The sequence below is a fragment of the Miniopterus natalensis genome, chromosome 15, assembly GCF_054644295.1.
Source record: "Miniopterus natalensis isolate mMinNat1 chromosome 15, mMinNat1.hap1, whole genome shotgun sequence".
NCBI classification, from domain to species: Eukaryota; Metazoa; Chordata; class Mammalia; order Chiroptera; family Miniopteridae; genus Miniopterus; species Miniopterus natalensis.
Window position 1 is genome coordinate 7946324 of NC_142095.1, and position 23690 is coordinate 7970013.

At 41.9% G+C, this 23690-nt stretch overlaps 1 protein-coding gene across 4 annotated transcripts in view; it reads right to left on the bottom strand.

Moving 5' to 3' along the window:
• The window catches only part of WDR48 (WD repeat domain 48), a 31649-nt gene that overhangs the window by 5545 nt on the left and 2414 nt on the right, over positions 1–23690 (bottom strand). The window contains exons 2-18 of one of the 4 annotated variants that reach the window (XM_087824849.1): positions 16435–16575; positions 14464–14542; positions 13693–13775; positions 13436–13565; positions 13056–13121; positions 11403–11491; positions 10908–11009; positions 9811–10035; positions 7957–8031; positions 6976–7078; positions 6107–6204; positions 5392–5499; positions 4976–5072; positions 4190–4285; positions 2334–2439; positions 1325–1412; positions 63–98 (exon numbers count right to left, since the gene is read on the bottom strand). In XM_087824849.1, coding sequence (XP_087680975.1) covers positions 63–98; positions 1325–1412; positions 2334–2439; positions 4190–4285; positions 4976–5072; positions 5392–5499; positions 6107–6204; positions 6976–7078; positions 7957–8031; positions 9811–10035; positions 10908–11009; positions 11403–11491; positions 13056–13121; positions 13436–13565; positions 13693–13775; positions 14464–14542; positions 16435–16575 — 1722 coding nt within the window. The remainder of the gene's footprint in view (positions 1–62; positions 99–1324; positions 1413–2333; positions 2440–4189; positions 4286–4975; positions 5073–5391; positions 5500–6106; positions 6205–6975; positions 7079–7956; positions 8032–9810; positions 10036–10907; positions 11010–11402; positions 11492–13055; positions 13122–13435; positions 13566–13692; positions 13776–14463; positions 14543–16434; positions 16576–23690) is intronic. The other 3 variants (XM_087824850.1, XM_016196162.2, XM_016196163.2) reach the window with 3 other exon arrangements.

Genomic DNA, 23690 nt, shown 5'->3' on the forward strand with positions numbered 1-23690 from the left:
ACTGGTACAGCCTGTGTGGAGGGCAATTTGGCAATATCTATCAAAATTTAAAACGTGCATACCCTTTGATCCAGCAATTCCACTTCTAGGAATTTATCCTAAAAAGTACACAAAGATACATGTACAAGGATGTTCACTGAAGCATCGTTTGTAATAGAAAACATTGGAAACAACCTAAGTGCCCATTAACAGGGTACTGGTTAAATAAATTATGGTACATTTATACAATGGAATAGTATACAGTCATTTAAAAGAAATGATCCAATGTAGAGACATGAAAAAATGCTCGAGATAGATTTTTAAGTGGAAAAAAAAAGCCAAGTTGAAGAACAGTATGTATAACAGATCTTGTGTAAAATAAAACAAGCTCTATGCATATATAGATAAAATATGCTTATGTGAGCATCAAAAAAAGTACTAAGGCTTTGCACTAAACTATTAACAGTTATTATCTCTGGGGAGAAGGACAGGGGGTGAATGGAAGGGAAGGAGGGACTGAGAAAGGGAAGGGAGCTTCGCTTCATTCGTTCATTTTCCTTAATAAGCATATGTTAATTTTATAATTAAAAACCAACGAAGACATAAACAGATAAATATCAATACTACTTCTGCAACTTTGGAACTGTGGGGAAGCAGAAGAGGATTCCACCTGGCAGTCTAATTTTTTTTCTTACTAAATTTATTCACAAAAAGGAAGACTGTAGAGGGTCTGGGGGTACATGGGCAGGGGCCTGGGGGCTGGGAGACAAGGGAACCTCCAGGTGGAAGGGTGCTTTATAATAAAAAAAAGCAACGGGAGCTACAACCACTCCCTCCTTGGTCCTCAATTAAAAAGACACAAAAATGACATCTCTAAGGTGAAAGGTATTAAAAGGTTTCACAGGTGCTAGGGTTTCAGGGGTGTCATAGGCACCAGGGCAGCTCCTGCGCCAGCTGGTAGAACAGCACGTTGCCCTCATTGGGTGCAACCTGGTTTTCACTGACAGGGGAGACACAAGAGTCCGTGGAGACATGCCAACCAGTCTGGAACCGGCACAGGGCTATGTGGTGGCCAGAGCGGACGCTGCCCAGGAGGTTGCAAAGGGCACAGAGCTGACACACAGGTCTCCCGGCTTTGTCACTGGCACGGGAGGCAGAACATTGATCAAGACGGGGGAGCACGAGGATTCGGGGGAATCTCTGTACTGTTAACTCTTTGAAACTTCCTTTTCTTTGGCGGTCTAGTCTGCATTAAAGTTTAAGGTTACATAGTCTAAAGCAGTTCTGAATTTGCTTCGTGATTTGGAAAAAATACCAGGGCGAAGCGGGCGCGGAGGACACTTACATCCACAGTGATGTCAATTACCCACTGCGGCACCGTCTCATTGAGGAGCATGGACTCGGTCTCGCCTCCGGAATCCCGGCAGAGCAGCCTAAACACAGCCATCAGGCGGTAAGTGACACGACAAGCAGAGGACAAAATCACTGCGATAAACACTAGACGGAGGGACAGGACCTTAGAGTTCATTCAGGATAACCCCCACTGAGCTGAGGAAATCAAGTGCTGCTAGGCAGTGACTCACTCAGCTAAGAGAGAGAAGCCCTGAAACTCAGGCCAGGCACACACCATAGCTGCCTCCGAGTCCTTGCTGATGACAAGAAAGCTGCGTGTAGGCAAAGCACTCAGGAAAGGCGCCCTGCCAGTGCCACAGAGCACGGCGCAGGCCTCCCCACGTAACGGGGCCAGAAAACCACCATAAGGGAAGAGAAGTCTGCGCTCAAGGGTAAGACAAGCACTTTTCTTCCTTATAGCCCCACAGAAGACTCTCATGAGCTCTCCCAATGCCACCAGGGCCTTAGTGGCAACGGTGGAGATAAAGCCAGTCTAGTTCTTTCCTGCAGGGCCTCACAAAGGACACCCTCGCACCTCGGATCGGGCCATAGTTGGGCCCAGCAGTTCCCAGGAGCAGCCTATGCCATGTTGCCTGACCCAGCTGGAGGGCAGTTACCTACTCTGCTGCTGTCCTGTGGACAGGGACTCCTGGTGATGCCATCTGTTCCCTGACCCTGGCAGTCATGCTGGCTAAGTGAGAGAAGTGACAGTTTCCTGCAGAAACCACCAGAGAAGCTGCTCGAGGCAAGGTCTCGACCTCATTTTAACAGCAGAGGCCCAGCTCTCAATTAGAATGGGGTCTAATAGCATCAGACACAACTATCTCACTGAGATGAAAAACCTTCCAAATCCTGACATCTCTAGAAGTTAATGATCAACAATGTATAACATCTGTTGGAATCAATACTTCTGAGCAAATGAGATGAGTTCTCAGACAGGGCCCTAGCCCTCCTGCCCATACCTGAACAGCGTGCGACCTCCAGCTTCACCAAAGATCACAGGGGTGTGCGGGGGCACTTGGAAATATCCATTTCCCTTCTGCACTCGGTTCTCTTGCTCCCCGTTTACTAAGAAAAGATACAGACGGTGTCAGATGCAGCGTTAGTGCTACGAACACAGATTCTAAACATTTTGTTTACACAGGCTTCAAACACTGTCATAAAGTCAAAGTCCTTTAAGTCAGCCAGAGTCAGAAATAAAAGCAAAAACAAACCAAGTCAAATTCCTGAAAATAATACAGCAACCTATGATATGCCTCACAAGACATGACTGCATTTTAGAGGGTTTTAGTAGAAGAGATCAATGTCTGAGATTTGAAACAAAAACATAACCATCTACTTGAGCCACAGGGAAGTCTAGGGCAGCCTGTTTATAAATGGCAATCTGAATTTTTAATTTTTTTTTGTAGTAGAACACCAAGCTCAGAAAAATTTCTTGGATCAGGAAAAAATTATTTGAATGGCAGCCGTAACTAATAGCAGAGGTATCGATGAAAAATAAAATCCTTGACAAGGTCATAATCTTGCTTTTCTTGTTCTCTGCAGATTTCATTTCGCTCTTTTCTCTGTAATCTTTTGACAAGTGCAATCAAGTGCCAACTTGCTCATAAACATTTCCCTAATGAATCTGGAAGCAACCTCACCCTCTGAAACCCTACCGTACCTCCAGAGCCTCCGTCATGGCACCCAGGGTTCTTCCTGATCTAGCTGAGAATGCTTTCTGAAGTAGCTCTCTGCCCTACCAGAATGCCAGTCCCTGCAGGACAGGTTCCATGCCCACTGATCTGCAATAGCCCCACCTGCAGCTCACAACCCCTGAATACTTGAGCTGCTTAACAAGTATAATCTAAGCAGCTACTGAGTAGCCACGGAGCATGGAGCAGGTGCAACAGATTACCAGCCGGGTGGCACATGTAGTGTCCTGAGCTCTGGCTGGGGAGGTGGGTGGGCCCCGCCCTGCCTTTACGGTTGCAGTTTAAGATTTGGGGTTTCCTGGGACTTCTTTCTCACTCCCCCAACCAAAGCCTGGGTCCAAGAGGTGCTTAGTGCAGCCCTCTTTCTTGACTCCTTAATCTTTATTGTATACCTGGGCCCCTGAGGGCATCCTGTCCAACTGTTATGTTACAGATGGAGGACAAGTCAAGAACAGAAAATGACATGCCCACAGCTACATAGCTGATGAATGGCAGAGCCCATACCAGAGCCTGGCTTTCTCAACCTTCTGTGGAGAGCTGTGTCTACTGAGTTTCTCTGGGTCACAGCCCACTGTAAAATTCTGATGGGGAGGCGACAGAAAAGCCACCACGGGTGGGATCAGTGCTTTCTCTCTGACGGGGACATCAGAAGACTGGCTTTCAAGGAAGCATGTCATCCTTGCAAAAATCATTACGTATGAGTCAGTCAGCCAGAACGAAGTCTGACAGGAGGTCCTCATCATTGCTGACCACCAGAAGTAGGCCATCCTCAGCTTTCTGATGCAGCTAATAGCTGGCTTTGGCAGATCCACGGTACTCTGAGAAACAGCGTTGGAATAAGCCTGCTAAGCTGCCTACTTTTAAGGACAAAAGTCATGTGAATATACAGTGTTTATTCTATCTTGAGCAGTGTCACTGGCTGAAAGTTTCTTGGGTTTTCAGTTAAGACTGGGTGGATAGTCTTACTTTGGGATGTGGAAGGGAAGGCAATAAACTGGGCACATCACAAATATTCTCTCACAATTTAGCAAATGCTTAAAATGGTTCTTAAAATAATAACCAGTCTAAGTCTCTCTAACTTCTGAGTACTTTTTCATCACTTATTCTGACGGAAAAGCACGGACCATGGTTTACTTCATTTTCTTCCTCATCTATGGGATTCACATGTGTTCTGGGCCAATATTCTAGGAGCGCCTGGAGTAGAAGTCCTCCCAAGTTCACTGCAAAAGAGTTAATTAAAAAGAAAAAAAGTGGAATTACTAGTTTTCACCTAAAAATAGAGGGAAAGAAAGAAAAATAAGTTTCCATATATCCTGATGTTAAATTTTTAACCCAATGCCAACGATGTTTAAAAGCAAGACTTTGGAGATTTTGCCAAGTCTATTAAAATTTTATCTTTGAATGTTTAAGGCGGTGGCAATATGGAGTAAACATATTCTATCTGGTTGTTCAGATATAGCCATTCTTTAAAAATGAACAAACACAACGGGAGCTGCATTCATTAAAAGGCTATTCCATGTAAAGCCACTAAAACTGTATTTGTATATATCAGGTACATGTTACATTCTTAGGAGAATCCTGACCAAAGACATCATCAGCACAAGAGGACGGATTCTTTTTTTTTTTTTTTTTTTAATATATCTTTATTGATTTCAGAGAGAGGAAAGGAGAGGGAGAGAGAGAGAGATAGAAACATCAATGATGAGAGAGTCATTGATCGGCTGCCTAGCCCGCAACCCGGCCATGTGCCCTGACCGGGAATCGAACCCTGATCGCCTGGATCCTAGGCCGACGTTCAACCACTGAGCCATGCCCGGCTGGGCAGAACAGACTCTTAGAAGGATGAGCACAAAGGGAAGACAGCACATGCCACCTTCTTTTGTGACAAGGAGGCGGAAGGACACACTCACGTTTTGGATCTGACCCGTCGGGACTGCTGAAGCCAGCATCTTTTGCAGAAACCCAAGCAGCAAAACAGTCACTCTCATCCAAAGTAATAGTCAACATCTGTCAAAAATGAGAATTGTTAGTGGCATTCCACTGAATACATTCTCCAAATAAGTATCTAAACCTTCTTTATTTGTGCTATTTCACCAAAGTGCTAAGCCACAGATTCAGAACCAAAATGTGTTTCGTGTAATTAAATGCAACTACAATTTGATTTACGGGGATACCAAAAGGTATTTAAACTGCATTTTGCAAGAATTAACATAATTTTTTTCTTTCACACTTAAAACAGGACTGTGTAACTAATGATAATTAATTTTGAGCTATATTAGAAATTTTCAACTATTCCAAAATGCACAAATATCAACTGCTAACTTACCCCTGTTTTTAAGTCTACTGAGAACCAATTTGGTACATACACCATCTTAAATCTTTTCTTAATTTCATCTTCAAAATCCACTTTGCCCAGATCTTCCACTTTACTTGCCTATACATAAAAAAGAGAGGATAATAGTTAATTTGATTCTGGCTTAGCTATTCAAAATTTTACAATTTTCACACTGGCCTACATGATATGGAGTCTAAAGGATTTTAAAAAGATGTGGCCAAACATTTGTTTTTAGAGCATTTACCTTCAAATAACTATTATAATTAAAAAATTTTAAAAACCTAAAAATATTCTCTTTCAGGAAACTATAGCTTTATCTAATATGCACATAAGAATCCACCCCCAAATGAAGTATTGCAACTAAATCTTTATGTATTTAGTATCTTGGGATAAGAAATAAAAACTTATGTATTTATTATACTGGGATCATATATGGGATACATGATTTGGTAACCTGTATTTAATACAAAAAGAGCTCAGCTGGGCGTGGCTCAGTGGTTGAGCATCGACCTAGGATCCAGGAGATCACGGCTGGGTTCCCGGTCAAGGAACATGCCCAGATTGTGGGCTTGATCCCCAGTTGGGGGCATGCAGGAGGCAGCCGATCAATGACACTCTCATCCTTGACGTTTCTATCTCTCTCTCTTCCTGTCCCTCCCTCTCTCTGAAATCAACAGAGATACATTTAAAAAAAAAAGATACTCACCTTCAATACATCCCAATATGCCACGTTATTATTGGTATCTTTGGTTAATATATGTCTCTTATCATTAAGAATGTGGCACTGAATAATACTAGCACCACCTGAAGAAGAAAAAGCCACACAATTAGCAAAACAATCCTCCTACTACATTTACATTCGCAGTACGGCTATAACTGTTAACTGCATGTAACAGAACAGAAATCATACCAACCACCAGGAAGGAGAAGGCAAGTGAGAAGGCACATGTAATACAATCATACCTAAGGCAATTTAAGGTCAATCAAAAAAAATTGTGATTTTAATAACAGATTCTAGATTAAAAGACTCCTCACTTCTCCAGGGGCTGCTAGTTGAGAATGCTGAGGGTGAAGTTTTACCCGCTGGGAAAGCCCGAGTGACGACAGGAAACCTCTGCATCAGCCCAGCTCTGTCACCTTGCTCCCCGTTTCCTCCTCTCTACGCCCTGAAGGGACAGTCTGTTCTTGGACGTGCCATTCAGTACTCTAACCTCCAACTCTGACACCACGGTCCCAGCTGAAGCATGCAGAATTCAAGGACCAGATCTGACTTTGTCTGGCTTGTGCCAAAAGGTGACATTAAACTCTCTATATTTTTCAAAATGGCTGTTGGCTCTACCAAGACCGTGACTACTCCGATGCCGGCTGAGATTAACTGAAGGAAGCCCATGTTCTGAAGCCACTGAACAGCAGTTTACATGTTTTTCTCCTATTAAAAACAGATCAATATGCTATTATGAGTCTTTTGTGGACATGAGAATTACATTTAGAGGAAGGTCATCTGTACTTGTCAGTCTCTTAGTAACTAGAGTTAATCCCCACAGAAGGGACGGTGCCTTTGGTCTCCTTACTCACCTTTAATAACCTGGTCAGGCTGTGTACACAGAGGTGTTACAGGGCTTGTACAGTCGTTATCATAATCCCCAGAGGCTCTAAAATTGTGAATCCCCTTCAGTGTCTGAAGGAATAAAATTCAGTATTTAATCATTTTATGCTTTATAAGCTTTGCCAATCTGTTTAAAGTGGCAAGAAAAACAAAGAACTGGCAAATGAGAAAAACCCAACAGTAACATCAACCAGAAAATACACAGTGACAAAGTACAATTATCTATCGTGATTTAAAAAACCAAAACAAACATGAAGAAGGGACTATTGTCTTTCTGGAGAGAACACGAGGCACTCTTCCAGTTAAACGATGTTGATCTCAAACTGGTACGACAGACAAGACATATAACATCTGATACAAGCACAGAGAAAGACCACTTGACCTGTATATGGACAGAAATAAATGTAAATACTTTCTCCTTTGTTATCCACAAATAGCCTGGTAAGAAAATGTAAAATCTTCTTTAATTAAGATTTAAGAATTAATAGTACTTTTGATGACTTCTATTTCTCTCCTTGTTCTTCATACTATGAAGAAAAAGGAAATAAATTTGAAAGCAGTTTTGTTTTCTCTGTTTAGAAAAACAGAAACCTAATGAGCTTCCCTGCTGTGTTGGTACCTGGGCTGCCTATTTTCAAATGCAGCTTCATGAGGTCAGAGCTGCACTGATACCTACTGACTGTATCAGGCTACAGTGCCTATTCTAAGCACATCAAATATATTTCTTGGCTCCTGACAGTCGTCAGAAGCTTCATTTGGACTACTACCTTAATTTCTGTACAACCCTTAGGCTCACACCTGTATTCATGGGGGCTTTCGGATTTCTGCCACTGTTGAAAGGCATGCTGAGAGTCAGGTTCACAAGTAGCATTTGCTACAGGTATCTGGCAGGTCATGATAACAAACCACATGTTTTCAATCCTTTGCCAAGTGTACAATGGCTCACTTACCCATTTATTTACTGTAGATTTAGTTGTTGCAACCCAGATTGCAGGAGGGGGGTCAGCTGATCTATCAAGCTCCATCTGAAAACAATGCACAAAAATATTGCTTTGTGGAATGCTGACTCTTCTGAGCTGCCAGGACCAGCTATACATTATTAAACAATGCGTCCATTCAACATTTGTGTGTTGACTATACCATGGCACGTGTTAAAAGCTAGGGATTTAAAAGATCAACAAGGGAGTCTGTGCTAAAGAAATTCACGACCCTATAAAAGTGTAGTAGTGGTGACTTAAAGTTTTAAGTGTGGTTAATTTAAAGAATCTGAATGGGTACAATCCAAAGGACTTACCAGAATTTTTTGTTTTTTACTACCCTTTTGTTTGTTTTTATGTTCTTAATAACAAAGAAATATGTTTATTTTTTCTTTGAAAATGTTTGTAGTAAAAAAACAACACAGCAAAAGTGAAAAGTACCTCCACCTGAGGTACCCCCTCTCACCTAAGGTCAGTGTACTTGCGAACAGTTTACTGTGTGCCCTTCTGCATTTTTAAAATACTAAACATACAAAATATACAAATGCCCACATATTATACAAAGAGTCACTCTACATTTGCCCACTGTTCTTCCTGTACCAGGAAACTGCAGGATGAGAGTTGTGGAGCAGGGCTGGCTCCCAACAAGCAGGAATCCTCTCAGTTGAGTGATGCTCCTTCTAACACATGGCTGTCTGCCAGAGCCAAGAGATCCTGCAGCTGCAGAACTCACGGCGCAGTGCTCCTCCTCCCAGCTTGCCCCCCATCAGCCTGCTTCCTGCACACATGCTGTGCCTGTGATTTCGCCCCAATGCTCTTGCTTCTCCAAGGCGTTACTGGCTTGCCCATGAGGATGTGTCATCTACTCTAGAGAACTGCACTCGGCCAGCTCTGTGTGAGCTCCTAGACCACAGGCATCCTCTCAACCGCCTCACCTTCCCTACTCCCTTTCAGCCCTCCCTCCTACCCCGTGGACTGGGTTTCAGATGCCACTCAGTTTCACAGGTGATGGGTATTTGCTGTTGTTTCCAGATGGTTTCTGAGAAGACAAAGTAGGCTGTCTTTATTCTTCATGCCTCCATTTTACATCTGGGAAATTCCTGCGTTTTAATGTGCAATTCTAGGAATACCAGTGAGGCTGAACATTTTGTCCTATGACTGGACATTTTTCAGCCTAGGCTTTACTTTTAGCAGGTGTCAATACGGATGGCTTCTCAAGTACTTCTGAGGGAGTGCCGGTGTGGAGCTGAGCCAGCTTGTTCCCCCTTCAGGAGAGCTCTTTCACACCCTCCCTCTCCTGAGGCAGGGGACACAGGTCTGCTTTGCCACCAACTCAGACACCTGAACTCCTCATACTCCCCCTCTAACGACAGGTTAGAAAAGCCAGGCGATCTCAGGAGTGATGCGGGGCAATCCCACTAGGATTCGCCAGTGGGAGAGCCAGGCATCCCTGATGTGCCCAAGAAGTCACCATTTCTTCTACATGTGACTAACAAAAATGTTAAAATAATCTTTTTTACACTCTCACAATTGATTCATGTTTTAGTACAGATTTTCCTATATACAAATTTTCAAATGTACATTTGGCTAACAGATGTAACAATCTTAATTATATAAAACTAAAATATGTGACATACTGCCTTGGCCGGTGTGGCTCAGCTGGTTGGAGTGCTGTCCCATATACCAGAAGGTGGAGGTTCGATTCCCGGTCGGGCATGTACAGGCACATACAGGGGCAACCAACCGATGTTTCTTTCTCACATCGATGTTTCTCTCTCAAATCAATTTAAAAAATTAAATTAAATAAGAAATATATATATCACATACCTTGAGAACTGGTGCTTTTTCTTCACAAATCAGCACTCGAATGTCAGGGTTTCTTAGGTCTGTACAATAAATCTTCCGGTCCCTCCCTCCGGAATACACATGCGTGAAGGCGTCATTGACTTGCAGGGCCCAAACTCCTTCATCATGGACCCGGTACGTTGCTATACATCTCTGCTGACCAAGGGACCAAAGGCGAATTGTCCCATCAGAACTGCCAGAGAGGCACTGGGAACAAAGAAAGTTAGGGTTAGAAACCTGTCTGAAAGTTCCCCTGCTCTGCACTGGCTTCTCTCTTGACTCCACACTGTCAAACGCACACCGTAACCACCTGTATTTCTGCCTCTGAAAAGTGCCTCACCCCAGTGATGTTGGCACCAATCAAAACAAGTGCAATGGTGACAGGCCTTAAATCGTTAAGATTTGCTAAATAAGGGTCTTACTCTACAACAGAGGAGCTGAGGCAGTAGGCTGCCGTCCCGGGGGTTCACTGGCCTATTACACATCGTAAGCCCTTGACTTACGTGCCACCAGAGACCCTGATTAGGAGCCTGCTGGGCAATTCTGCAGGATGCAATACGAACTCTGGCCCAGTAATGATAACTCTCTTCTGTATCACAAGAGTTTGAGAATCAGCAAGTAAAGGTTTCTTTTTTCCCCTCTTTCCCCCAAGTGAGTAGTTATAGTTGTTTTGTTGATCAATTCCCTAACGTAAAAGTGGTGTATTGTCGGTGGTTAAATTTACATTCAGTCTTTAGGGGTCAATAAGGCAAGGGGATGGAGGAAGGACCGGAGGAGGGAAGATACCCACTAATTACGCACTCTAAGGCTGACAGGCAGGTTTAACGTAGTACCACACCACTGCCTCTGCTTGGGGAGAATCAGCTGGCTTCACGTGAAGTGCATTTACCTGTTATTTAAACCATCTCGGGTAAAAGCACATTCATAAATGTATATATGGGTAACAAGGCATGCAGTGTAGTAGTGGGGAGGAACTTTAGAAAGTTGGCCAGGTCCATGGAGACCATATGAGCCAGTCCAATATGGACAAAGCTAAGAGCATGAAGTGATCAGGGGAATGTCCCCAGGGAACTGCGTACCTGGGTGCCATCTCTGTTCAACAGCAAAGCCTTCACATTATCCGTGTGCCCCTTAAGCTTCATTAGTTTTGCACATGTTCTTGGATCCCATACCCTTAAAACCTGTAAATTTTAACAAAATGTTACGCACAAACTGAGTCCATACATAATGAAATTTGAATAGATGACTTTTATAAATCAAATGACAACCATTAAATTCTGAGAAAGAAATACTGCTTCTGCCAATGGCCACTGCCTACGGCTCCCTTTCCAAGTCAGAGGAAGCCTCGTTAATGTCCAAAAATGCACAGGCCTTCGAGACCCCATCCACCCACCCCCATCACCACACATGACAGTAATTACATAGTTATACTCTTATTTGTTCAAATAAAACCTTTCTTTTAGCATCCCACTAGGCAAAACCACTGTCTATATATTTAGTAATTACACAGACCGAGTTATTTTGGTGTCTTTGTTTTCTAGAGATAAAATACCCCCTTTAAGCACCCCTCTTACCTTCTCAGTGGACCCTGAGACAATTATTGTTCCCAGTTGATTCATTGCCAGGCTATAAATGGAATCTTTGTTCCCACTTAAAGAAGAAGCTATTAAGGATAAATGGAGCTAAATGTTAACAAAACCATCAGATGTTTAGTACACAGTCAGCAAAAACTGCAAGTTTAATTACTCAATTTAGAAAAATCTTATCTTTATGAGAGCTCTAAAGAAGTCTATAATAGAGAGGATTCTAAATAATAATATTGCCATCAAGTTTTACATCTTCTTTGGATTTGAGTAAACACAGTGCTTAAGAAATACTTGCTAAATTGAACTGCACTGTCATCTCAAAACTATCCACATAAGCAATGTATTTTCAAAGACATACATGTGCCAATATGTGAAAAATATGTCCAAACTCACTATTTTCAAAGAAACACAAATAAAAACAAAAATACTATTTTCACAAAGTCAGATTAAAAAGAAAACAAGGTAATATTCAATTATCAAAACCTCCAGTAAAATGGCACTCTCATACATTGCTTGAGCGAGGATAATTTGGTACAACTCTTCTGGAAGGAAATTAGGCAACATGTAGCAAGAATCATGTTCATGCCCTTTGATTCTGAACACAGTATCACAGAAGTGAAAAGAATTGCATATAAAACTATATAGTATGATCCTAATTTTACAATAAAGAATAAATATAAACAAGCATACTGAGAAGTGTTAAGTAAAAGAGTTAATATATGTAAAGTATTCAGAAAAGTAACTGCATGTAGGAAGTGCTCAACAAATGTTAGCTATTAGTATTATTTCTATAATCATAAAAAAAACCCTGATGTGAGATCCTCTCTAAGCGATCCTAAGCAAGACATGTGTTACGAAATCTGGAACCTCTACACCTGGCCTTGGACCTGGGACTGCCCTGCTTCTCTGCGTTGTCCCCTCGTTAGTGTCTCCGAGGCAGGCCTCACATCTAGAGAGCTAAATGATGGACCGTGACAGCCCCAGTAGGGACCAGCTACTGATCCCTGAGGCAGTGCACAGGTGGCAAATCAAGAACAAGGGGAGAACAGTGTTTAGACTTCACATATTTCCTGGGGAAAAGCAGAAAGATAATCAAAAAATTATAAACATCAGCCTCCCAACTCACCCCTCTTGGCACACACTCGGGTTCATTAGAAGTGCCTTAGCTATGCCAATATGAGTATTCCACAGGCATGAAAAACTGAATCTGTAGTAGAGGGATCTAGATAGCTCAGGCCATGTCCCGAACACAGACATTCCAGGCCAGGCTTAGCCAAAAATGTGCTCCTTAGAGTCCCTCCTGACACCTGGCCAGAGGACTCTAGTAGGTTGGGCCAAGCACGAGGCTGAGTTTCCAGTCCAGACTTGTATGGGTCTGACCTGGTAATCTGAGACCTCTTAGTTGATGAGGCACCTATGCTATTAGTTTGCTATGAACATTTCTGAATGGCCTCTCCCTGCACCCTGGCCTCCCTGAACGCTTCTGGAATTGGCTGGATTCTTTAGGGCTGCTCTGAAAAGATCCTGTAAAGTTAGTGCTAAAAATCTTTTCTTTCTTTGCTTCGGGTATTTACCATCTTGGCCATTAACTCAAAGACTCTTAATATACAGTAACACTTTTAAAAGTCAGAAACTGCCTACTTTGTCTGGTAGTTACCACCTCCATCAACAATATCTGCTGAGTGTGTGGCTTTGGGCCAGGCAATGCTGTGGGAGATACAAAGTAGTAGTAAGACAGACTCTCCTGCCCTGGAGGAACTTATTCTTTAGCTAGGGAGCTAAGACATGCACACGTACAAAAACACCAGGTGATACCTGGAGAGGTTACCATTTTTATACTGCAGTGAGGAACTAGCTCCTCTTGTTCAAACATACTCTTGGGGGCTAGAATGCTACAGGTAGAAGCACTCTCTAAATATGAACCACTGTCTCAGTGCAAACTTATCAAAGATGCTTTATAAACCATTCTTTATTTATGTCAACTTGGAGTACTTTCAAAGAAATTTTTTCAAACACCTTACTTGTGACAGTGTTATTTGAGGCAGTCAATGCTGTTAGAGTATTCACATCCCAAAGGAATATTTGTCTGTCCAACCCAGCCGATGCTACCAGTTCTTTATCCTTGGCATATGCTAAGGCCTTTACATAATCCTGTAATAGAACACATGTACTATGATCTACATGGTAGATCAATAAGAAAATGAGCCACATAAAGTACTGAGATCCCAATATTACACTACAGACACTGAAAATGGAAATATTTAGTTAGTTGTTTTACCTTATGTGTCCTTAATGTTGACATACAAAATCCTTTGTGTGCATTCCATACTTTTACTGTCGTGTCAGAAGAAGCAGATATTACTAGAAGAGGCAAAGAATTAACGAACACCTTAGTAGTATAACTTATCACCATTTTAAAGACTTATCATAAAACAATTGTTTCAAACTGATATTTATACACACACACCCCTGAATATTTATAATACTCTTAATATTAATTCAAACACCTGTTCATACACACAAACACACATAGTACATATATGTTGTAAAGCTTTTTCTAGAACCTATTGTATTCTGTCTCAAATATTTTTTTAAATATGCAGGGCAAACATTTTTTAAAGTTCCAGGTGAACTAATTTGACTGGGAAAATTTCTGTAACACAGACTGAAAAAAAAACACAAGAAATGGATCCTACCATAATAAGAAAAAAAAAATTAATAAGGTTAAAAGAATACATATTGTATGAGTCTATTTATTTACAGTTCAAATGTAGGCAAACCTAATCTACAGTGTTTAGTAGACAGAGGAGCAGGTACCTTGGGGCAAGGGGTAGTGAGTGAAAAGGTGGCACAGGGCGGGGGACGCTTCTGGTGATCTATTCTTGATACAGGTGCTCACCTTGTAAAATTGTATTGAGCTGTACTCTCAAGGTGTGTATGCTTTTCTGTACATGTGCTATACTGCAATAAAAAGCTTACATGAAAAATGAAAAAAATGCATCAAGTTAATTTAAAATTCCCTGAAGCCCACTACCCAGGAAATACTTACACGTTTTCCCATTACAACAGAGGACAATGTCGTTTACCCAATCGGTATGGTGTTCCATAGATGCGATATATGGGTCTTGCTGAAATTAAAAGAAAAATCATAGGACATCATTAGTTTGTCTTAGGAATGAAATATATTACAAATTACAGATACGTTTAGATTCTTCAATTAGTGTGACACACTGCTCCACAACCTTAAAGTCTAGCTCCCAAGAATTAATGCTTCCAGATAACAGATGTGCATGGAAGTTTTGTTTTAGGACAGTTTTATTACTGATAAAAAGCCTAGGTTTCCAAGACAACTGCTTAATTTTTATGCCTTGAGTCAGTGAAGGCAACAACGCTACAGCAAGGGGTTCTAGGAAAGGACAGGACAGGACATGAACCAATCTCAGGCTGGGAATTTGAACCGGTGGTGGTGAAGATCCACAGCAGACAGAAGGGACAGAAATGAGGCAGATGCATGTGGAGGAGCCCAGCCTGACTCAGACGGAGACCAATACTTTTGCTTTTAGCTCCCTACACAGTTTCTACCGTCTGAATTAAGTGTTTTCCTCATGGTACCTACAGTCCTTCAGAGAAGAAACGGAAGCCAAGGGCTAAAGGAGCACTACCCTGGTCACCATTTCTATTCAGTAATGTGAGATTCTTCTATGCCTCTCCCTTGGCTTAACTACCAGGAGAGGTCTCAAGAAGAGTATTTAGTTACATCCTACACCCAAGACAGGCAAGCTCAAGACACTTCATGGGCAAAGAGAACAGCTCTCTCCAAGACTATCTGAGAAACGCTGCTACTCGATCTTGTCATAAAATGAAGACCAGAAAAAAGATGTTTGAGGACAGGACAGGCAGCTTTCAAGATTCTTGCAGGTTAGCATTTGTGTTTTCTGTAATTTGTTTGAAATACTGTTAATTTCCAGAAAGGTGACATTCCAATTCAAATATAAGTTTCAAAAAGCACTTAAAAGCCATGGTTTTCTTACTTTCTATATTTCTGACTTTGGGCCACCATTACTGACGCTGGTTAAAGAATCCAAAGCCCACTAGACCAAAGTCCTTTTAAAGAGACACCATCTAGTAAGTGTGCAAAACAGTGGGTCTTTTTTGAATCCTACATCAGACTTGCGGAACCTGCTAAGATGACACAAACTTTTAAAACCGCAAGGTTTACCATCAGGGTTTTGAAGTTAGATGGGCTCTAATTCTCTGTCACTTACTAGCTATTTAACCATGGATTCCCAGTCTGTTTTCCCATCTATGAGCATGAACCATAACAGCTGCCCTGAAGGAGGATTTGTGAGAACTAAGACCGTACTGGACATGAAAGTGCTAAGAGTGTACGGTACATAGCTGGTTGCTCCATAAATGCCCTTTTCCTTCTCGGAATCTTCCTTTCTATGCCATTCACAATACAGGCATTCAAACAAAATATAAAAGGAGTTCCTTGCCATTTGACTGGGGGTTTGTGTTTACGTATATTTAAATCCTGGTTTCTGTTTAAGAAAGCAGACTTTAAATCTGAGGAAAGGCAGCACGTTGCCTTCATACTTTTACACCAACCTTGAAGAAATCAAGTATCTGTTCAAGATCAGTTATAAATGTAAAAGCATATTCAACCTCTTCTTAGTAGCATGAGAGGGTTGCCAAGAGGCTTTATGGGAACATATTTAAAGCAGAAAAATAAATTGTTGCAAGTAATCCCTCTACCAGACAAACCTCTGTTTCTTTGTAGCTGAGAGCTCTTATCACAGACCTAGTTTATGGAGCCCCTGCCTTTGCTGAAATACTTCTCAAACTCCCCTACGGGTGTTTTTCTCAAAGGCTCATAGAATGCTGGTTGCAGTCTTTATAGAATGTACCAAGTAAGTCAGTGCTCAGAGATTACATCTGAAACTATGAAAGGTATGCCATATTGGACAGACCAAAATTCATGGAGTATAGCTCTCAAATGTCACCTTGATCCCTGCCTTACCTTGTGCTGATTGACGCTCCATATCCTTATGATGGAGTCTCGACCTGCCGTGAAAAGTCTATTGAGGGCTGGGTCCAGCTGCAGGGCGTTGACTCCATTTCGGTTGTACTTCTCCACTTCATCTCGAATAACGTAAGAAACCTGACAAACATGTCAACATTGGCTTTCTATGAAGTTACAGAACATGCAATAAAATGCAGCCTGCTAGTGGCCAATCTGAAATTCAGAATCTCATCTTTTCCAATATAAAACTTAAGTTTTCAATCCAATGAAAATTTATTTTACCCTGTAGCGACGGAAGGGTGGAGAAGAATGACATTAATAACAGGCTAGTCCAAGATGAGCCAGTCTATGCTCAACTGCCGTACCTGTTTCCTAACTGGCCTCCTCTCCACTCAGTGGTTTGTCTTTGATCCATTGCCCACCAAGCAGCTGGAAACTAGAATGTGTTTCACTCGTGCTCAAAATCCTCTCCAGTGCTCACTCCACTAGACTCACAATCTGATCTGAGCTGCTCAACTCGGCAGCAAGTGCCTCGCTCACCTCTCCTGACACTTGTCCTTGCTCCCTCTGCCGTGTTCCTTGCACACGCTGTGCCTCCTGACTGTCACATGTGCTGGTCCCCTCGGTTTGGAAGGTCTCCCTCCCCTCTCTGGCCAGCCCTACTGCAGGCTTTAGGGTTCTGTTTCAATAACGCTTCCTCAAAAAGGCCCTCTGTGACCTGGCAAGCAAGTCACACACTAGGCTCCCCCTTCCGAGTGCGCTGCGTCGTGACTGCAGGGAGGTTCTGTCTGCTTCGCGTGGGACTGAAGAGCAGCCGCCGCGACAATTACGCTTATGAAAAGTCAAACTGGCTGGAGACGAAAGCGAAGCTCTTCTGATTCAGCGAGACAAGCAGTCAGGGCGTAATGGGAGGCGCGGGGCAGTGGGGGGGCCTATTCGAGACAGCAATAGAAATGAAGACCTAACATAACTGGCCCAAAAGGTCCGCAAGAGAAAGGCCTGAATAAAGGAGGTGCCAGGTAATAGCACAGAAGATTCGCAACGGACAACTGTTTCCTAAACCTGCGAGTTCAACCCAACTCTGGCCAGATCCCACTGGATTTCTTTCTAGAAGCTGACAAACTATACAGTGCAATGTTTTATTTTTCAAAATGAAAGCATAATTAAATACCTTAAAAGGTATTATAAAGCTAAAGCTACCAGAATTATAATGAAGTACCACAATAGGAATATATATAAAAGAATCAGTGGAGTAAAACTAAATTTGAAAACATAATTTCCTATTATAAATTTTTTATTCTGATGTAAACATAGTGTTTCAAACCAACGAGGGCATGAATTATTTAATAAACCATCTGGGAGCATCTAGTGATTCTACTGGGAAAAATCACATATCTTTTTCCAAATCTTACACCAAAATGAATTTTCATGTGGACTAAAGGTTGAAATTGAATAATTTAACCATAAAAATACTTTAAAAAAGACAGGTGAATATTTACATTCACTATGTTGAGAAGGCTCTGCTAACATGACAAGACAGACAGCAATCTTTCCAAAGGAAAAGAGTAACCCTGATCTGACCAAATACAAGTCAACACCCTTTGCATGTACACAAATGTTCACCACAGCATCGATCGCAAAAGCTAAAAAGTGGAAACAACTCAAATGTCCACCAACTGACAAAGGATAAACAAAACGTGGTCTATGCATGCAATGGAACACTTTTCAGCCACAGAAGGAGCAAAATACTGACAATGTGCTACAACCTGAATAAATCTTAAAAGAAACATGGTAAGTGAAAGAGGCCAGTTATAAAATGCCACATAGTTTATGATTCTGTTTATTCTAAATGTCCAGAATATGTAAATCCACAGAGACTGAAAGCAGATTAGTGGTTGCCAGGGGCTTGGAGGAGAGGAGCATGGGAAGAGACTATTAATGGGTAAAGGGTTTCTTTCTGGGACGATGAAAATGTTCTTGAATTGTGTGATCAACGCAGAACTTTGTGAATATCTTCAAAATCAATGAATTGTAAACTTTAACAGGGTGACTTTATATTATGTGAGTGTTATCTCAATAAAGCCGTTATTTTTAAAAATACCTTCTGAATGTCAAAGAACAGTAGGAGCAAGGTTAAAAGGCAAACATCTAACTGGAAAGGCAATGGAATGAATACAAAAGACAAAAGTTTACTCTTGACAACATGCAAGATTCCTTACAACACATAGGAGCAAGCCAAACTCCCCAACAGAAAGAGTAAAGGTCATGAAAGGGAATTTTAAAAAAGAAAGAAAATGGCCAATGAATATAAATAATCAATGACATGGAAAGGGCCAGGGTTGTGTGCACAAAGACAAAAAGGATGTTGTCTTAACCTGGTCCTTGGATACAAGTAACTGTAACTGAAATCGACTCAACCAGCTTAAATTGAAAAAAAAAGAAAGGAAATTTAACATAAGGATACAAGATATCTAACAGCCCAAGGGCAGGAAGTAAAGTATGACTCATAAAAGACATTTTGAAATAAAATCATGACACTTCTCTGCTGACACCTTCCAAAAGCTTTTCACTACATTTAAAGTTCAATCCTTCACATGCTTCCTGCACCCTCAACTCTCCTCAAACTCATTTCCCCCAGCCTCTCTCATATGAGGCAGTCACACCAATCGCCTTTCTGTTCCTCCAATACATGGAGCTTTCCTCCTCCCATCCCTTCACATTTACTGTTCCCCCTGCCAGGAAGACTCCCCACCTCTCCAATCCGTACAAGAACTCTTCCCCCAGCTGGTATCTTGTCTGGCCCACCTCAACCCTCAGGTCTTAGCAGAAAGGGCACCTCCTCTCAAAGGCCTTCCCTGATCTCCTCCCCTTGTCACTTACCCTACTTATTTCTCCCACAGTGCTTACCACACTCCATATTTATCTTTTTTGTTACATCATCTTCATTAGAATAAAAGTTACAAGAGAGCAAGAAACTTGTCTGCCTTGTTCCTCCCCTTGCTCGTGGTATCTGGCATAGGAGACATTAAATATTTGTAGCATGAATCAGATATTAGAAAGCCATCAGGAACCAAGTTGGCTTCCATGTCAATTTCAGTCTCTATCAATCACTTTCTCTGGGGCTTTAAGGCCCCTTATCTGCTTCTCCCCTCACATTTCCTTTATCAGAGACCATGTAGCATATATGAATCTTAATTTTCAAATTTCTGGGAGACTATCTGATTGGTCCAGTGGGAAAGGGTCAGAGAATAGCGTGATTGTCAGGTCCTCATTCTAGGTGGAAAGTGATTCCTAGCTAAACAAGTGGGCCACCTCTTCAAGAGTATCTTCCGCAGATGTGTGATTGAAAACGGCAAAGAATTAGAAGTATCCTAATGGGATACATTTTGGCACATCCATAAAACAGAATACTGTTCAATCATTAAAAATGTTGACCTAGATCTAGACTGATTGACGTGGGAAGAAAGCCATGCTATATTTAAGTGAAATGTATGTGGTCCGACACAGCCCTGTATAGTAACCATTACTGTAAAAATATTTCAGAATATTAAATGTACATTTAAAAATAAAAGTACAAGTTTGGAAGGACATACACATATAAAACTACCAGTAATCATTCCCGAGTAATGGAATTATGGTGACTGTCACTCATGCCTTTTTTTATATGGTATGCCAGTCTTAATCCCCAGAGGTGACTAATTTAAACTCCTCGTTTCTTCTGGATACTTACTGGATTTCTTGAAATACCGTGCTTATCTGACCGGTCCAGTGGGAAGGGGTCAGGGACCATTTCTGGCTTACCCATTTGATTTACCTATTTACTCAGGCTGTGGCGGGTTAGGATGTAGCTCTGAAACTACCACGGTACCTCCTCCCCTCCATTCTTCTGATCTGGATATGCTGCTATTTGGGGTTGAATGAGTAATCAGGGCTGCACTGCCTGACTGCAACTGCTATCTGCTGACTAGCTAAGTGCTGTATTATGAATACATTTCCTTCCTCGGAGAGCTTTTCTTTTCCCTAGAGTTCTTTCTTTCCTTCTTCAGTGGTTTCCTCCACTTTAACTCCAATTTTCTTTAATTGCTGCACCATATTAGATATTCCAGCAAGAACCCCTCAGCCCCTTTTCCCAGAAGGCTTCTCCCTCAGCATCCTCCGCCCTGCACTCCAGGCTGGGCTGGCTGCCCTCTAGGTCTGCTGGCACAGCTGCCATCTTCTGTGCTTCCCTTTACTGCTTTTCTGGGCTAGAGCCATGTTTCCTGAATTCCAAGGTCTCCGTTCTTTGTTTACTCCCAGTTTTGCTGAAGTACATCCCCAGGTCTCTAAAAAACTAACACAGGAGAAGTTACTTAGACCCTGCAGGCCTGAAAAGTCTTTCCCTTTACACTTGATTCGGCAGGACAGGAAGTCCATGTAGAAAAAATTCCCCCAGCTTTGGAAGGCACTTCTCAATAAATGAGTGAACAAGGTCCTGGAAAAACTTCATTTAAGGCAGAGAAGAGGACTCACATCTGATTTGCTTTTAAAAAGAGGGAGGAGAAGGTACTGTAAGAGCTCGGCAAGGGATGAGACCCTCGGTAGGAAGTGTGCATTCTGGAAGAGATCATTAAAGGGACTTTGGTAGGAAGAAAATAATAGGGGAGTCCCCTGGCAGCAAGCATCCAGTAAGTTATGCTTTAAGTATTTGTAGCTGGCTCAGTAAGCAGCAGTTAATTTCTCAAACAATTGTCTGGGACCTGAAACAAAGAAATCAGAGTGGGGATGATCCACGTGGTCTGTCTCTGCTTTCAAGCTTATAGACCCTTGCAATCATAGGTAATGTGCCAGAGGGTAGAAGCAATCAGGAGAAAAACAATCTTTGATTACTTTATTTCAAGATAATCAGATTAGTTTTCTATTATTGACACAATAGATCACCCAAATGTAGTGGCTTAAAACAGTCCCTTTCATTAAATTTCACAGTTCTTTAGGTCTGAAGTCAGGCTGGAATGGGTGGGTCCTCTGCTTAGGGTCTCTCACAAGGCCAAAATCCACAAGTCCTGGAAAGCCTTAGTTCCTCCTGGAGGCTTTGGGACAGTCTGCTTCCAGGATCATGCAGGTAGTTGGCTGAATTCAGGTTCTTGCGACTGCAGGCATGAGGGCCGAGTTTCCTTGATCCTAGAGGCTGCCTGCATTTCTTCTCATGATTTCTATTACCCTCTCCTGCAACAGAGGTTCCCCCTCATACCTCAAATCTCTCTTGACTTCTGCCTCCAGCTGGAGAAAGCTCTTTTGTTTTTAAGGGCTCATATGATTAGATTGGACCCACTTGGATAATCCAGGATAACCCTTCCGCTTTAACGTCTATAACCTTAATTACATCTGCAAAGTCCTTTTTACTATGTAACATAATATATTCACAAGTTCCAGGGATTAGGGCAAAACATTTTGGTGGGGAGGCATTCTGCCGACTAAGGTAACTAAACAATTTTTTTATATGGAAACAAATGTGGATATATTATGGAATAAGTACAAAATTCACAATATTTTTAAGAAAAGAAGGGAGATTTTAAAAGCATTTCAGGCACACGAAGGGGACACTCTGGGCTATGCCCCCAGGACCCCCTGAGGTGTGCATTAACTCATCTCCACCTGGATGTGTCTTAATCACAAACTGAGCTCCTGAACTCCTCTCTATAATATGACTCCATTCTTCCAGTTGCTCAGGCCCAAAACCTTGGTGCCATCCTTACTTTAATTTCAAGCCCTTCTCACCAGCCTGGTGGGGGCCACTATCATACAGCATCTGGATTTCCTAAATGGCTCCTGGCCTCCCCTCGCTGCCCTTGTTCACAGCAGTCTGTTCTCAACACAGAAGCCAGGCCGATCTTACTAAAACACATGTATATCATGGATATTCCTCTGCTCAAAATTCACCAACTGCTGCCCATCTCACTCTAGAGTAAGAGCCAAGACCTCACTATGCCCTAGTGCTCGACATGATCTGGTCTGCAGGTACCACTGAGTTCATCTCCTACTCCTCTTACCTTCACTCACCTCCTGCCAGCCGCAAGGCATCTTTACTCCAGACAGGCCAGGTACATTCCCACCTCAGGACCTTTGCATTTGACATTCTCACTGGAATGCTCTTTCCCCTGTGGCCATCTCGTTTCGGCATTTCCTTCAGATCCTTACTCACGTGTCAGCCTCTCAGCAAGGCCTTCTCTGGCCACTGCACTAAAATTTTACTTGCTGACCTTCTGCTGTGTGTCACTGTCTAACTAAGGTTTAGCCTTTAAAACTTATTTTCTCCCAACCTTTTATTATGAATAATTTCAAACACATACAAAAGTTGAAAGAATCACACAGCAAACATTCATATACCTGCCACATATATGTATTCGACAATTAACATTTTCTGTAGTTGCTTTACCTCATGACAATCTATCCATTTGATGTTATTTTCCGACGCCTTTCAAAGTAAGTTGCACATCAATGATACTTCCCCCTAAATACTTCAGCATGTAAAACATTAACTATAGTTCATTATTTATTCATGGATCCTTTTTTAAAATGTAAAATTTACTTGGAGTGAAATGTACAGACCTAAGTGTACAGATACTTCTGACAAATGAATGCACCTGTGTAATACAAACACCTAGTAAGACACACAGGACATTGCCACCCTCCTAGCAAGCTGCCTCGTACTCCTCCCCAACCTCCACACCCCACTCCCAATCGAAATCTGATGTTTTTCACGGCAGATTGGCTTTGCCTGTTCTATAACATCCTATAAAAGGAATCACACAGTTCTTTTATGTAAGGCTACTTCTAGCTATCAAGCTAACTCAGGCTAAATTTGGCCAAGAAAAATTGGCCAAGTATCAATAATTCTCACATCTGTTTTTCCTGCTCAATCTTGTGGACCATGACTTTCTGCTGGAACCTATATTTCTAGAGTGTTAATTTAAAAAGTATTCTGAAAAGCAGTCTTGTCTATCTTGTCCTACTTGGTGGTTAGTAAAAAACTGCCTTTGGGCTAAATCCTGTTTTGTAAACAAAGTTTTACTGGAACACAGCCAAGCCTATTCATTTAGGTATCATCTATGGATGGTTTCACCTTGTAATGGCAGAGACCAGTGGTTATGACACAGGATGGCCTACAAAGTGTAAAATTCTTACTATCTGGCCCTTTGGAGAAAGTGTGCAGACCCCTGTTCTAACAGATGTCACATTAGCACCACAGTTTTAATTACCCATCTTACATAAAAAGG